The 14,358-nt window shown below is 40.8% G+C and overlaps 1 protein-coding gene across 4 annotated transcripts in view; it reads right to left on the reverse strand.

The window, feature by feature from the left end:
- Positions 1 to 14,358, reverse strand: part of LOC130920180 (RNA binding protein fox-1 homolog 2-like) — a 61,631-nt gene that overhangs the window by 7,853 nt on the left and 39,420 nt on the right. For 2 of the 4 annotated variants that reach the window (XR_009064120.1, XR_009064122.1), the window contains 7 exons: positions 13,368 to 13,535; positions 12,944 to 12,997; positions 12,768 to 12,860; positions 9,640 to 9,727; positions 4,588 to 4,644; positions 4,344 to 4,494; positions 233 to 3,920 (listed from right to left, as the gene is read on the reverse strand). Coding sequence is in view for 1 of the 4 variants with exons in the window: in XM_057843161.1 (XP_057699144.1) it covers positions 233 to 324; positions 3,875 to 3,920; positions 4,344 to 4,494; positions 4,588 to 4,644; positions 9,640 to 9,727; positions 12,768 to 12,860; positions 12,944 to 12,997; positions 13,368 to 13,535 (749 nt within the window). In the remaining 3 variants the exon portion in view is untranslated. The remainder of the gene's footprint in view (positions 1 to 232; positions 3,921 to 4,343; positions 4,495 to 4,587; positions 4,645 to 9,639; positions 9,728 to 12,767; positions 12,861 to 12,943; positions 12,998 to 13,367; positions 13,536 to 14,358) is intronic. The other 2 variants (XR_009064121.1, XM_057843161.1) reach the window with 2 other exon arrangements.

A 14,358-nucleotide genomic window follows, 5' to 3' on the forward strand; every position in this document is an offset into this window, starting at 1 on the left:
AATCTCACTGGAACAGCACCAAACAAAAGTTCCAGCATCATCACATTGTCAAGAGTCAAGAATCTGCATTGGACAAGGTGTCATGAGTCAAGAGTCTGCATTGGACAAGGTGATGATGCTCGTCCGAGACTGGTGATTCCATACTTTTTGCTGGCGGTTGTATAATCAAAACAATGTGCTAGTACGGAGCGCTGATTGTTGAATTAGTGCATGAGGAGGTGGGCGCACTCACCTGTCACTGTAAGCTGCTGCTGCTGCCGCTGCTGCGGCTGCAGGTGTCGCTACGGCGGTCGGCTGGGCATAACGGTACGTAGCGTAGCCTCCCTGTGATGACGCAAAAAGAGAAGGAAGACGAGGGTCGGGTATGTGGTACACAAAGAAACTTGTTAAAATTTTACACAGTAAGATGTGTAAAAGTAACAAGTGAACTACGGGGTTACAGCGTGAAGAAAGTGAAAGATTAACGAGCAGACAGCTGGCAAAAGACTAACATGGTGCAGCATTCACAAGAAGGCCATGTCTACACGTAGCAGGGTATCAAATTTAAACAGGGGTTTTAAAAACACCGTCTAAAGAGAAGATTTGCAAATTCTGCGTTTGTAGCGCCATCATGTGGGCACATAACCAAAGATTTGACAGGGGAAACGTCACTGACTGCAACAAACTTTGTCCCTATGTCACACATGAGACCATTGTTCACATTTTGAGTAAGGTGCTTTTTTACTTTCATTTATTTACAAACTCTTGCAGCGCTTCATATAGAAGAAGACATGCGAAGATGGAGGACAATTATTTTTCGCTCATCCTTAAAAATGAATGAATGCGGTTGGCTGGGGAAGCTTTTTTTTCTTTCTACAAACGTGCTGGTGTGGACGTAATTATTGTTTTCCCGACATATTAGGGCAGGATCTTCAGTTTAAAAAAACAAACAAAACCCTGTTAGGTGTAGACATGGCTGAAGTCTCAGGCTCTATGTGGCTTGCTCCCTCCATGACTAACCTCCCTCAAAAAATATAGAAAAACTAAACTCATTGTGCACAATGCCCATTCCCCCCTTTAGGTTGGGCATAGAGGGAGAAAAGCTCTGGATATGTGGCCCTACCAAAATACAGTTAAAGAAAAGCAAACAGATGGAAAGGGGTCATTTGTACACTACAAACACACAAAAACACTACAGTTGTGCATTTCTCGATCACACGCATACATAAAACAACCTCAAGTGGCCAAGCGACCAATCACAGACAGCATGCTTCTTGCCCCAGACTGCGATATGAACATTATTAGGTCAAACATCCCTCCATCAACACAGACTGCTGCATTCTAGCCTAAAGACCATTTACGGCCAAGTCCCCGCATTCAGGAGCACACACGTTTGCGTCGCAAAGATTTTGGACTGGACCCATGGAGGAGAGGGGAGGGGGTTGGGAAAAATGTGATACAGGAAGAGGTTAACTGAGAAATAATGAGTAAACGATAGACTTGAGAAGTTTCAAAAAGAAAAATTACATGTGAGGGTGACGGAGCCTAAGGCTTGGGGTGGGTCAGCTTCATAAGTACAGTACGTGTGCATGCTGACACTGATTATAGTTAGCATGCCACAAAGTGAAACACACAGGGAGACTCCTGGAAGGGGTCTGAATCAACTGATCACCTGGATAATTACAGAGTGCACCTCAATCTGTTGATGTTTTAGGTCATCACTGCACTTCTGTTCTTTGCTTCGACTTCACGAGTAAATTTTTACTCAAGTATTCTTACAATAAGAGTCTAACCGATGGCATCTGCATATTTCATTGCAATTGGAAAAAAAAACCAGAGGACTTTTGCCATACCTGTTGGTTGCAGTCGGCAGACTATTAATGCTCAGCGAAATGTTGGAGCGACTCAGTCTTCATACAGTTGGGTGTTTAAAAGAGCACGAAAATAAAATGGATGTGGAATAGCAAAGCTACTAAATTCATCACAGAGGTTTCATGATATAACACAAAAATGGCTGCATTTGGTTTGCTTAACCATAGACTTCTTAATGTATTGACATGACACATTCCCCATTCACTTCGTCACGCCTTCCCGAAGGGGGCCGTCCAACACTCTGTTTCATTTATTAGCAGTCGGTCACATGCAGCGCTCCAACGCCGGATTTCGGTTTAAAAAGTACAAAAGCTGTAATGCATACAAACAGGAAGGACTGTCTCAGGAGTGATTTGTTCAAGGATACAAGGTAATTATTATATTTTTCGTACCATGCATGCATTTTCAAACGTTGTGAAAAAATCAATGGGAGAAATTAGCCACTACAGCTTTGGCATTATACTTCGCAATATTTAAATTGATAAAATAAATAATAAAATAAAATAAATGCTACCTGCACGTTTTTTTGTGTGTGTGTGCTTTTAACCAAGAATAGACTGTTTTATGTCCATATCTATAAAGAATTCAGGGATTTAAGCATTTTTTCACAAGAATTTTCAACAGAAAAAGCTCTTTGTTTACATATGGCGGCCGTTATTTTCTTACTGACTAGCCTCATAGTTCGCAATATTTACGTAAAATAAATGCTACCTGCACATTTTTTTTTTTTTTTTGCTTTTAAACAAGAATATATACTGTTTTACATCCATATCTATAAAGAATTCAGGGATTTAAGCATTTTTTTCACAAGAATTTTCAACGGAAAAAGCTTTTTGTTTGGATATGGCGGCTGCTAATTTCCTGATTGTACAAACTGCAACCTTTAATTTCCCTTCTCTTTTAATAGAAGATTTAAAACACAATATTTGTTGGAGATGTTATTTGCTCATCAATTCAAATCAAGGCCAGGTATATAAATACATGAACAAAAATAATACTTCAATAACTTTAATTTCAGCGAAAGTCAGGGATCTCAGCATGGAATGGAAAAAAAAAAAAAAAGTAGAATTAAACCCAAAGGAGTTCACGGCAGTACCAGATGTTTTGTTGTTTCCTTAATTCAAAGCAATACCTTAACCTAGGAATAATTTCAACATATAAAAGTCTTTTTTTGGCGGGGAGCAAAATAGAGATCATGAGATAAATCTTCATCAAAGCCAGAGCTTGCGACGCCACTTTTTATCATCCATAGTTGCCCTTCACCAGGGAGATGACTGGCGAATATAGAAAATATTTACCTGGCCAAATTCTTTTCAACTTGCCTTGATGTGGCAAATGCTGAGCGCAAAAGCTGTAAACAAAACACTTTTTGACGGGACAAATAGCTGGATTTCCCTAAATAGTGGACATCTGTGATCAGTTCCTGTTGAGCTTTTACACAAATAGCCGCTTTTTCCCTGATGCAAAATATTTTCTCCCCCTTCCGCAACTCCACCCTTGTCAGAATTCAGTGAGTTAGTAGAAGAGGACAGAGAAGGCATCTCAATCTCAGACGGTCAAAAAAATGTCTAGCAGCACGCAGTCATTGGAAACGAGGAGGATGCACACTGGCTCTCACATGGTGAGTGTCAACCCTACCTGAGGCAATCTGCCACTAATGTCCTGAAACACTAGTCTACAGAGAGAACAGAAACAACTCTTGTCAACCTGTTCACGCACACGCACGCACCATTACACGCTGATAACTGTAATGGTACACAACTCACAAAAGCCCAGAGGCAAACCCTACAAGAGAAGAACTCGTGAATGTATAAGCGAGCATCAGTACATTACGTGCAATTTGTCTGGATTTAATATTGATTTTTATAGAATGAGGAATACAGTGATGCTGAAAACACTCAAGAGTACATGTCTTAGTGGGTCTGGTCTGTGCTATTGTCACACTTAAAAACCCACAGGCAAGAGGGGTCGAAATATAGGGAAGAAAAGGGGAGGGACTGGGTGGCTCCAACCTTATACTTACATAAAGATCAGCAGCACCGTAAAAACCATCCTGATAGGCCATCACACTAAGAGAGAGAGAGAGAGAGGAAAAGAGCAAAGAAAGGGGGGGGCAGTGGTGGGCGATGGAAACAAACCAGGAAAAGGGATAGAAAAAAATTGGTGTAATGTGCCACCATGTGGCCAATGTAGGGAGAAGATTGTTTCCAAATAAATTGTGAAAGAGAAGGAGAAAGAAAGGTGAGATTAATACACACCGTGCAACATGCAAGAAAAACAATACCACCTCAATGTATAAAAATGCACTAATGATACACTAGTGTTACTTTAGCTGCTCACTTTGCTGAAAAACACACTTCTTTCCAGTTTAGCGATACAAAGAAATCGTATTTGAGCTCAACCAAAGCCACAACATAAGCAAAAAAATTTGCAGTGAATTGTTGTCGAAACATGAATTCAATTTGTATGATTTGGCAATGAGAGGTGTTCACCCAGGGTAGGTGGGGATGGCAGGCTGTGGTACAGCCGCTCTGACCGCACTGTAAACGGGCCGCGCACGACCACGCAGATGAGCACCGCGGAAAGTCGCCGCAGCCGTGGAGGCAGCCGCCGCCGCTGCTGCTGGGTAAGGAAACCCTGGCACTGGTTCAAAAATAAAGCGGAGGTATTTAACATCAAAAGTCAAACATGAACTATCTCAAATCATTGATTCAGTTTTAAAGATAGTAATTGTACCTGTGTAGAGCTCAGGACTGTACATGGCTCCCATCACAGGACTTAACTTCCAGCCAGCTGTAGACACACGTTAATATTAACAAAATCACTGAACCACCACATCAGGGCAGAACTATTAAATTTTGCTATGAAAAGATACAATGGACCACTCAGTAAACAAAAATATTCCTACCCAGGACTGTCACAAATGATTGTTTTTGCGATTACAGTAATCGGTTCATTTGAACATTTTAGCCGTAAATGTGCGTTGGACCCGAAAACCAAAAAGTTTGACTATTTTGTAACTTTGCAACTACAGTATACCTGTATGTTAAAAAAAAACACCTGATCGGATCGGGGACATCCCTACTTAAGTTAATTGATTAGTTGATATAAATAATCAATCATGGCACAGTGGCAGCCGTCATTTCTACACACAAGACAGTCAAGTTTGTTGTCCAATACTATGCCGCACTGCAATTATTCACTCATTGGCTATTTTGACTTTAATACCTTATTTTTCAGACTGTAAGGCACAGCTTATCAAAAGGTGCATTAGTGCATCGATGTCACCCTCTGACTCCTGGTTCTCCTCTAACCTACTTCTCCTCAATAGCTCCAAATCAGAAGTTATTCTTATACAGTGCCTTGCAAAAGTATTCTGCCCCCTTGAATCTTGCAACCTTTCGCCACATTTCAGGCTTCAAACATAAAGATATGAAATTTATTTTTTTTTGTCAAGAATCAACAACAAGTGGGACACAATCGTGAAGTGGAACAACATTTATTGGATAATTTAAACTTTTTTAACAAATAAAAACTGAAAAGTGGGGCGTGCAATATTATTCGGCCCCTTTACTTTCAGTGCACCAAACTCACTCCAGAAGTTCAGTGAGGATCTCTGAATGATCCAATGTTGTCCTAAATGACCGATGATGATAAATAGAATCCACCTGTGTGTAATCAAGTCTCCGTATAAATGCACCTGCTCTGTGATAGTCTCAGGGTTCTGTTTAAAGTGCAGAGAGCATTATGAAAACCAAGGAAAACACCAGGCAGGTCCGAGATACTGTTGTGGAGAAGTTTAAAGCCGGATTTGGATACAAAAAGATTTCCCAAGCTTTAAACATCTCAAGGAGCACTGTGCAAGCCATCATATTGAAATGGAAGGAGCATCAGACCACTGCAAATCTACCAAGACCCGTCCGTCCTTCCAAACTTTCTTCTCAAACAAGGAGAAAACTGATCAGAGATGCAGCCAAGAGGCCCATGATCACTCTGGATGAACTGCAGAGATCTACAGCTGAGGTGGGAGAGTCTGTCCATAGGACAACAATCAGTCGTACACTGCACAAATCTGGCCTTTGTGGAAGAGTGGCAAGAAGAAAGCCATTTCTCAAAGATATCCATAAAAAGTCTCGTTTAAAGTTTGCCACAAGCCACCTGGGAGACACACCAAACATGTGGAAGAAGGTGTCCTGGTCAGATGAAACCAAAATTGAACTTTTTGGCCACAATGCAAAACGATATGTTTGGCGTAAAAGCAACACAGCTCATCACCCTGAACACACCATCCCCACTGTCAAACATGGTGGTGGCAGCATCATGGTTTGGGCCTGCTTTTCTTCAGCAGGGACAGGGAAGATGGTTAAAATTGACGGGAAGATGGATGCAGCCAAATACAGGAACATTCTGGAAGAAAACCTGTTGGTATCTGCACAAGACCTGAGACTGGGACGGAGATTTATCTTCCAACAGGACAATGATCCAAAACATAAAGCCAAATCTACAATGGAATGGTTAAAAAATAAACGTATCCAGGTGTTAGAATGGCCAAGTCAAAGTCCAGACCTGAATCCAATCGAGAATCTGTGGAAAGAGCTGAAGACTGCTGTTCACAAACACTCTCCATCCAACCTCACTGAGCTCGAGCTGTTTTGCAAGGAAGAATGGGCAAGAATGTCAGTCTCTCGATGTCCAAAACTGATAGAAACATACCCCAAGCGACTTGCAGCTGTAATTGGAGCAAAAGGTGGCGCTACAAAGTATTAATGCAAGGGGGCCGAATAATATTGCACGCCCCACTTTTCAGTTTTTTATTTGTTGAAAAAGTTTAAATTATCCAATAAATTTTGTTCCACTTCACGATTGTGTCCCACTTGTTGTTGATTCTTGACAAAAAATTAAAATTTTATATCTTTATGTTTGAAGCCTGAAATGTGGCGAAAGGTTGCAAGGTTCAAGGGGGCCGAATACTTTTGCAAGGCACTGTAGGTCTCTCCTTCTAGCCAGGTCAAGAGTCTGGGTGTTATCCTGGACAGCACGCTCTCCTTACACTTCCATATTAACGACATTACTATAGCAGCCTACTTCCACCTTCGTAATATCTCTCGTCTCCTTCCTTCTCTCGCCTCCCACACCGCCGCCACTCTTTTTTGCAGCCTGGTCACCTCCCCGATTGATTATTGTAACTCACTGCTTTACAGTTTCCCAAACAAATATCTCCAGAACCTGGAGCTCCTCATAAAACTCACACCTCATCACTCCAACCCCCAGCATATATCACATCACCCCCATCCTCCGTCAACTGCACTGTCTGGCTCCCAATTAAACAAAGGATTATCTACAAGATTCTCCTCATCCCGTTCAGAGCACTTCACGGCCTGGCCCCATCCTATATATCCGACCTCCTCCGTATTAACACTCCCCCTGTTCACTTCGCCCTTTTTCTACCCTCCACCTTTCTGTCACTCATGTCAGTTTCACCACCTATGGTTCCAGAGCGTTCAGTCACTCTGCCCCCCCGCTCTGGAACTCCTTACCTCCTGAGCTTTGCAACATATCTACGCTCCCACTTTTAAATCCCGACTCAAAATGCACCTGTTCAATCCTTCTTTCCTACCTTGATCCGTAGAGCTGTTCTGTCCTGACCTCTTAATTTTCTATTATATTCTGCTTTTAATTTTTACTCTATCTCTTGTACAGCTTCCTTGAGTGTTTTGAAAGGCGCTTGAAATAAAATATACAATGGTACCTCGACATACGATCGCTTCGATACGCGATCTTTTCGACATCTGACGTTAAATTAGACTCGCCATTTGTTTCTACATCAACGACATGCTCGAAATACGACGACGTGACAACACCGCAGACGGACGCACGGCTGACTTTCTTGTGAGAGAAATCAACACAGGTTTCAAAAGGGTTGGTATAGGTGGTGAAATAAGGAAAAAGGTTACGCTACCTTCTAAATGAAGGTGCAAATTATAGAGAAATATTAGCGTGGGGTGCGCATCCGTGAACTGGCTCAACAATACATCTCCACGGTCCTTCTCCGACCACTGTTCACCAGTCTTTATAAGTTAAATTGACAATTATTATTGTGGTTACATCGCCAAAGAAATTGCCAGCTTTGTCAGGTTTTTATCATTTATTTCAGAACTTATCCAACACAAAATGCCTGCTGTCCACCGCAATTGACTGTGTACTCAAGAAAACATTGAAAGCGAAAGTAAACTCAACCGCACCGGTCCTCTCTGTGTCATGTCAGTCACGCGGTGCAAAAAAAAAAACAAAACAAAAAAAAAACCACCACATTAGAACCCAATTTGTTACATTATTACAGGAATTATTATTATTATATTATTCCGATTTTTATGTATAATAGGGCTGTCAAAATTATCGCGCTAACGGGCGTTAATTAATTTTTTAAATTAATCACGTTAAAATATTTGACGCAATTTACGCAGTTGACCCGCTCAGACAGATTTAAATGACAGTACAGTAACGCTCACTTGTGTTTGTGGAGTTTTGCCGCCCTCTGCTGGCAACTGGGTGCGACTGATTTTATAGCCTGTAGCAGCCATGAGGATTGTGCAAGTAATTATTGACATCAACAATGGCGGGCTACTAGTTTATTTTTTGATTGAAAATTTTACAAATTTTATTAAAACGAAAACATTAAGAGGGGTTTTAATATAAAATTTCTATAACTTGTACTAACACTTTTCTTTTAAGAACTACAAGTCTTTCTATCCATGGATCGTTTTAACTGAATGTTAATGCCATCTTGTTGATTTATTGTTATAATAAACAAATACAGTCCTTATGTACCGTATATTGAATGTACAGTGGGGAGAACAAGTATTTGATACACTGCCAATGGGTTTTCCCATTGGCAGTGTATCAAATACTTGTTCTCCCCACTGTATATATCCATCTTGTGTCTTATCTTTCCATTCCAACAATAATTTACAGAAAAATATGGCATATTTTATAGATGGTTTGAATTGCGATTAATTACGATTAATTAATTTTTAAGCTGTAATTAACTCGATTAAAAATTTTAATCGTTTAACAGCCCTAATTTATAATTAATGTGGTTTGCTATGTGTAATTGCAATTTTTAATTGTACCAGCAGTATTTATTAAGGATTTAGTGTAGGTTTTTGGGCTGTGGAACGAATTAATGGAATTATAATGTATTCTTGTGGGAAAATCCTGCTCGACATACGACCATTTCGACTTACAAACAAGGTCTTGGAACGAATTAACTTTGTATGTAAAGGTACCACTGTACTATTATTATCATTTTATTTAAAGTGTCAAACAATTGAATAAACATAAAATACTGTGCATGTACTGTAAGGTAGCCTTTGAGTATTAAGCAATAAAATACAATATTGTGCATCACGGACGAAGTTAATGCGTGTGCCACTGCCATGTTACATGCGTTGACTGTTGTTTTCGTTCCTTACCCTAGTGTGGGTTGCCATATAACCGCTCATTTACAACCCCCATATGGGCAGTGTAAATCATCGGTTATCTGGCAACCTCTGTCGCCCAGTATGACACAAAAAAAAAAAAAAAAAAAAAACACAAAACAAGCAGCAAGATCTGCTGATTCGGTACCGGCGATACTTTGCGTACTGCAGAAAAGGCAGTACAGTCACATTTTCGGAATCTTAGTATCGACTTGGTACCGCAGTATCGGTTTTTGTTATTACCCTAGTGGCCATTGCATAAATAGAAAAGTGAGTTAATTCGGTACAATTATTGCGTAAAAGGTAATACCATATGGCAGAGCTGCAAGACCCTCTCCATTGGAGTACGGGGTTGTCAACTTCTTGTTGGTCATCACTCTGGCTGTAGCATTGTTGACCTAAGCAGAGGAGAAAACATCATTCATTTAATTTGAACGCATTCATAAAATCGATACTAAACGTACAGTATCTCAAGTGAACTTTGAAGTGAATTAGAAGTCGTGGTTGCCTTTTATTCTTTCATAATTGTCTCTTGACTTGGTTAATTCTGTTGATGAGCAGCAATGTATTTGATGCATGCACTTTTTTTTTTGAAGGAGAGACACTTAAAACAAGGATCCCATCGAGTACTCAGGCAGTTTGCACATGAACAACACAATCAAACGGCACAAAAAAAACAATTATTTCAGAAAAAACAGCATTCAAAAAGGAAATCCAAGATTATTGCATGGCTATACCTTTGAAAAAGGAAGGGGTAAGAAGGTGAATTAAGCAGCAGAGTCATCAGTTGAGCACAATGCAAAAGGAAACAAAAATATTCAAACACAAAAATACACACAGCCAATCAAGAGCATCTTACATCAGCAGAGGTGAGCACGAGCCAATAAGCAAGCATCGAGGCAGCAACATAGCAATCCAAAAAAGGTAGGCAGCCCTCCCGTTCGAATCGTATACAAAAAAAAAAAAAAACAGCAGGAGGGGGAAGACAGAAAAGACAGAAAGATAGAGGGATGCAGGTGATGGAGCCAGTCCACATGAAAATACATAGAACATATACGAAGTTGAGAGAAGAACCATTGAAATGGGCTTATCTCATGAAGAGACACACATACACAAACTACGTAGACATGAAAGACAGATCACGTGATGAATGAGGAGATGATTGATGAGGAAGGAAGAAAAGAAAAACAAAAAATGTGGTGGATGCAAATGTCATTCCTGTATCCAAAAAAACAACCAAAAAACTGTTGGTTGTGAAACACTGCCAGGCATCCCAGTCAGTGTCGCACGCCCTATAGACCTCATAGCACACAACCAACACACACCATCAGAACCAAACTGGTCAAAAGGGCAATCAAGGAGACCAGGAAAAGAACACGACTGATTCGTCTATTAACAAGCCTTTAAATGCTCTTTATTTACAAGTGAACTCAATTTGAACGCACCCACTTTCTGTCTACATATTCTCATGTCGTCCTTCTAAAACTGTCTGCAGAGTAGAGAGGGGATGCACACAAAGTGGTGATCAGCTGCTACATGAAATACATCAACACTATCCGTTTCACTACAGCTTAACATAGCACTCATGCTTCAGCATGCTGTCCCACTAAAGTGCCAAAATGCAGATACTAGCTGAAAATGACAAAGAAATGACAGAATCAGATGATGTCATACAGATGCCGAAACAGAGCGAAAAGAGAGAAACGAGTAAACCATGCAGGATACACAGCTCTGGAGTTCAATGCAGTTAGAGAGGTGACTGGAATGAATGCATAAGAAGTGCTGCAGGTAATAGTTGTTGCACTTGAGGATAGATGCAGTACATTCAGTTACACAGGTGGCCTTCATTATGCCATGCGGTCAATTGCTAATCTCCAAATCGTTTCATTCTCCACCTCCCCAAACAATCACAGAATTAGCCAATCAGGACCTCGTAATCAATCGCCGGGGCTGTCATTTGGGTGCATTTTGTTTGTTCCAATTGGGGCGGATGAGGTGAGGGGGGAGAGGTTTTCATTCAAAAGATGATGCCATGTACACAACTTACCGTTGGCGTGGGAACGGCGTGAGGACACGCGAGCAGTTATCGTGGAGACTGACAACAACAACATACAAAAATCATCAGGGAAATAGAGAAAATGTGTAAGAAAGAAATGATGAGCAAAGTAAATAAAAAAGGAAAACCATTGAAAAAAATCAACAATACTAACAAATAACCTATTAAAGAGGAAAACAGGAAATGATGTCACATGTAAACAGTCGCCTACATCGACCAAGCCAATCCAGCCACACTAAAACCTCGACACACACATTCATTTAAAAAAGTACAATATGAAAACTAAATGCTAAGTGGGGAGGAAAAGTAGAAAATTTCAAATAAATAAATGAATAAATTTCAGCTCCCTAATGTGATTTGAATTATTTGACAGGACAGAATATACAGGAGGTAATTTCGGGGCAGGAGGAGGTGCATTGTGGGGACACAGACAAAGTGACAGACAAACTGACTGGCATGGTGAAGAAGAGTGGAAAAAGATGGACAGGAAAAGAGAGGGGAATGATAACAAGACTTCCACTTGTACATTCAGTCACAACCATGCAAAGGACCTGTACTAGTAGGACAAATAAAACATAGGAAAAAGCAGAAGGCAAATGCATTTCAGCTTGAAAACAACTTGCCACAAAAACCTGAGCTCATGCTGGCAACGGCAAACTAAAAATAAAACCACAACGTGAGTTTTTTTTTTTTTTTTTTTTAAAAGAAGTGGTGGATGCAACATTGCATGTCAAACAGTCTAAAGGCGTTATACAGTAAATGACACCACACTTCTCTCAGCAGTCCCATTTCCAAACACTGGCCCTTTAAGAAGGCCTCACCATGCATACAGCTTCAAAAACCAATATAAAACACCATCTGACCCATCCATGCAGCATTCATTAAACTCCAACACCGGCAAGCACTATTTTCACTAACAGCTAATAACTAGCCCCTCCACTCAACCAGAATACAATTATAACCACTCATCGTGATCAAGGATGGAGTGATGATGGAAATGTGCAGGGAGGAGGAAAAAAAAACAAAAGTCCTCCATGCTTGCGAGAGAAGCAGATATAAACAGCCACCGTGTCTCCCCCAGCCATGCCCGTCGTGCTGCCACACCACCCAGCATGCTATGCAAACCACACAGCTTTGAAGAAGTGCATGACATTCAACAAGAGGAGCAAGATTAAACGTCAACGAGAAGTGCCGTCCGCGCGGACGCCAGCGTGTGCACTGTAGCACCATGCTAGAGTGAAGGCAGACGGGTTAGAGTTGATCACATAACAGCCACCCAGAAAACGCCAAATGCTTCATTCTCATTGGACATGAAGGGAGAACAAAAGGAGAAAAATGACCATCTTAAAATGAAATACAAGAGGAGGGTAGGGTCAAGTTACCTCAATCTTACGTCCTTCCACCAGTGTACCATGAAGCTTCTCTCGGGCCCTCTCCGCATCTGCACTCGTCTCGAATGTTACGAAACCAAAGCCCTGCAAGAGGAGGCGGGGAAGCAGCTTCCTAATTTGATCTTGATATTACTTGAGAATCAACACTGTTATTTTTAGTGTCCTACCTTGGATCCTCTCTCGTTGAAGATGATCTCAACATCAAGAATCTTGCCATATTGCTGCAACAAAAGAAATAGGAAAATGAACATAACCAAGGTGTCAGGTACCGCAACTCACCACGAGGTGTCAGCACTGTTCAAGCATAGGGTAGAGCTGGCAGTGTGCCATATGAGAGTCATTCCTTCCAGTATGTTTTCCACATGTGTGCATGATGCTTATGCACTGGCAAATTTGACAAAGGGATTCTCTTGTTTAAATGTTGAAAAGGCACATGGACAAGAAAGCATGCTTATTTGAAGCGACAAAAATGAAGGACAGCTTAGAAACATGCGTCAGCAGATAGGCTCGAGCAGTCTAAAGTGATTTGTCATGTGATGATGCACGGTGGAATGGCGAGCCAAAAAAGGGTGAATAATTCAGACTGCATACCCCAAACATCTGCCGCAGGTCAGGGTCTCGGAAGCGGAAGGGAATGTTGGACACGTGGAGGCGTTTGGGTGTCCCTTTGGCATCTGAATCATCTCCGATGCTCCCCCCGCCACCGCTACCTCCTCCTCCTGAGCCCGACTGGCCATCAATCTGAGAGGAGCCATCTGACTGGTGGGCCGAAGGAATGAGGAAAAGAAGAGTACACAAAAGTCAATAAATAAATGCCATAATTTATTTTCGCATGCATTGTTTTGGTCACCATATGATGGAAAAATGTTACTTATGTCAAAAGTGACAATGATACAAGAACAATTTATAGGAAATTATATATTAGAGTTGAGCACAACTGTGACGTGCTACTTTAATGATGTTAGACAATTATTTCTAGAGGTGGGAATCTTTGGGCACCAAACGATTCGATTATGATTCAGAGGCTCCGATTCGATTAGAAATCGCATATTTATGCACCACAACCCCCCCCCCCCCCCCCATTTTTTGTACACTAGTTCCAAAATTGTTCAAATATCTTCTCAGGCTAAACAAACCAGTACTATTTCAGTATCAAGTTAACCGTTAAAAACAGCTTTAAATTACATTCAATTAATTTAATGTTGTGAATCAACCGTTAAAGTTGTTAAAATTGCTCCCGTTATTCCATAATTTCCCTTCTGTCTACTTTCGAGAAAGTATTACAACTGTTTCATCATTTAAAGATAGATTCAAGTCAAGATTTTACCGATTTGGGTTTTTGGATGTGGATATGTGTGAATCGTTCTCGAATCTTCCACGGCCGAATCGGAAATTTCGCACGCCTCTAATTATTTCATTATTTCAACTGGAGTTTTGTGCCAAATATTTATAGTTCGTGCTCTGAAAAATTGGGAAATTCTTCTCACTTATAATTGTAGATATGGCAATTTCTTAAGTGTATAGACGAGGGTTCCTAAAACTGGTAAATGATAGGGATCTTTCCCAATCGCTAAAGCTGAAA

Source organism: Corythoichthys intestinalis, chromosome 8 (assembly GCF_030265065.1).
Source record: "Corythoichthys intestinalis isolate RoL2023-P3 chromosome 8, ASM3026506v1, whole genome shotgun sequence".
Classification (NCBI taxonomy): domain Eukaryota; kingdom Metazoa; phylum Chordata; class Actinopteri; order Syngnathiformes; family Syngnathidae; genus Corythoichthys; species Corythoichthys intestinalis.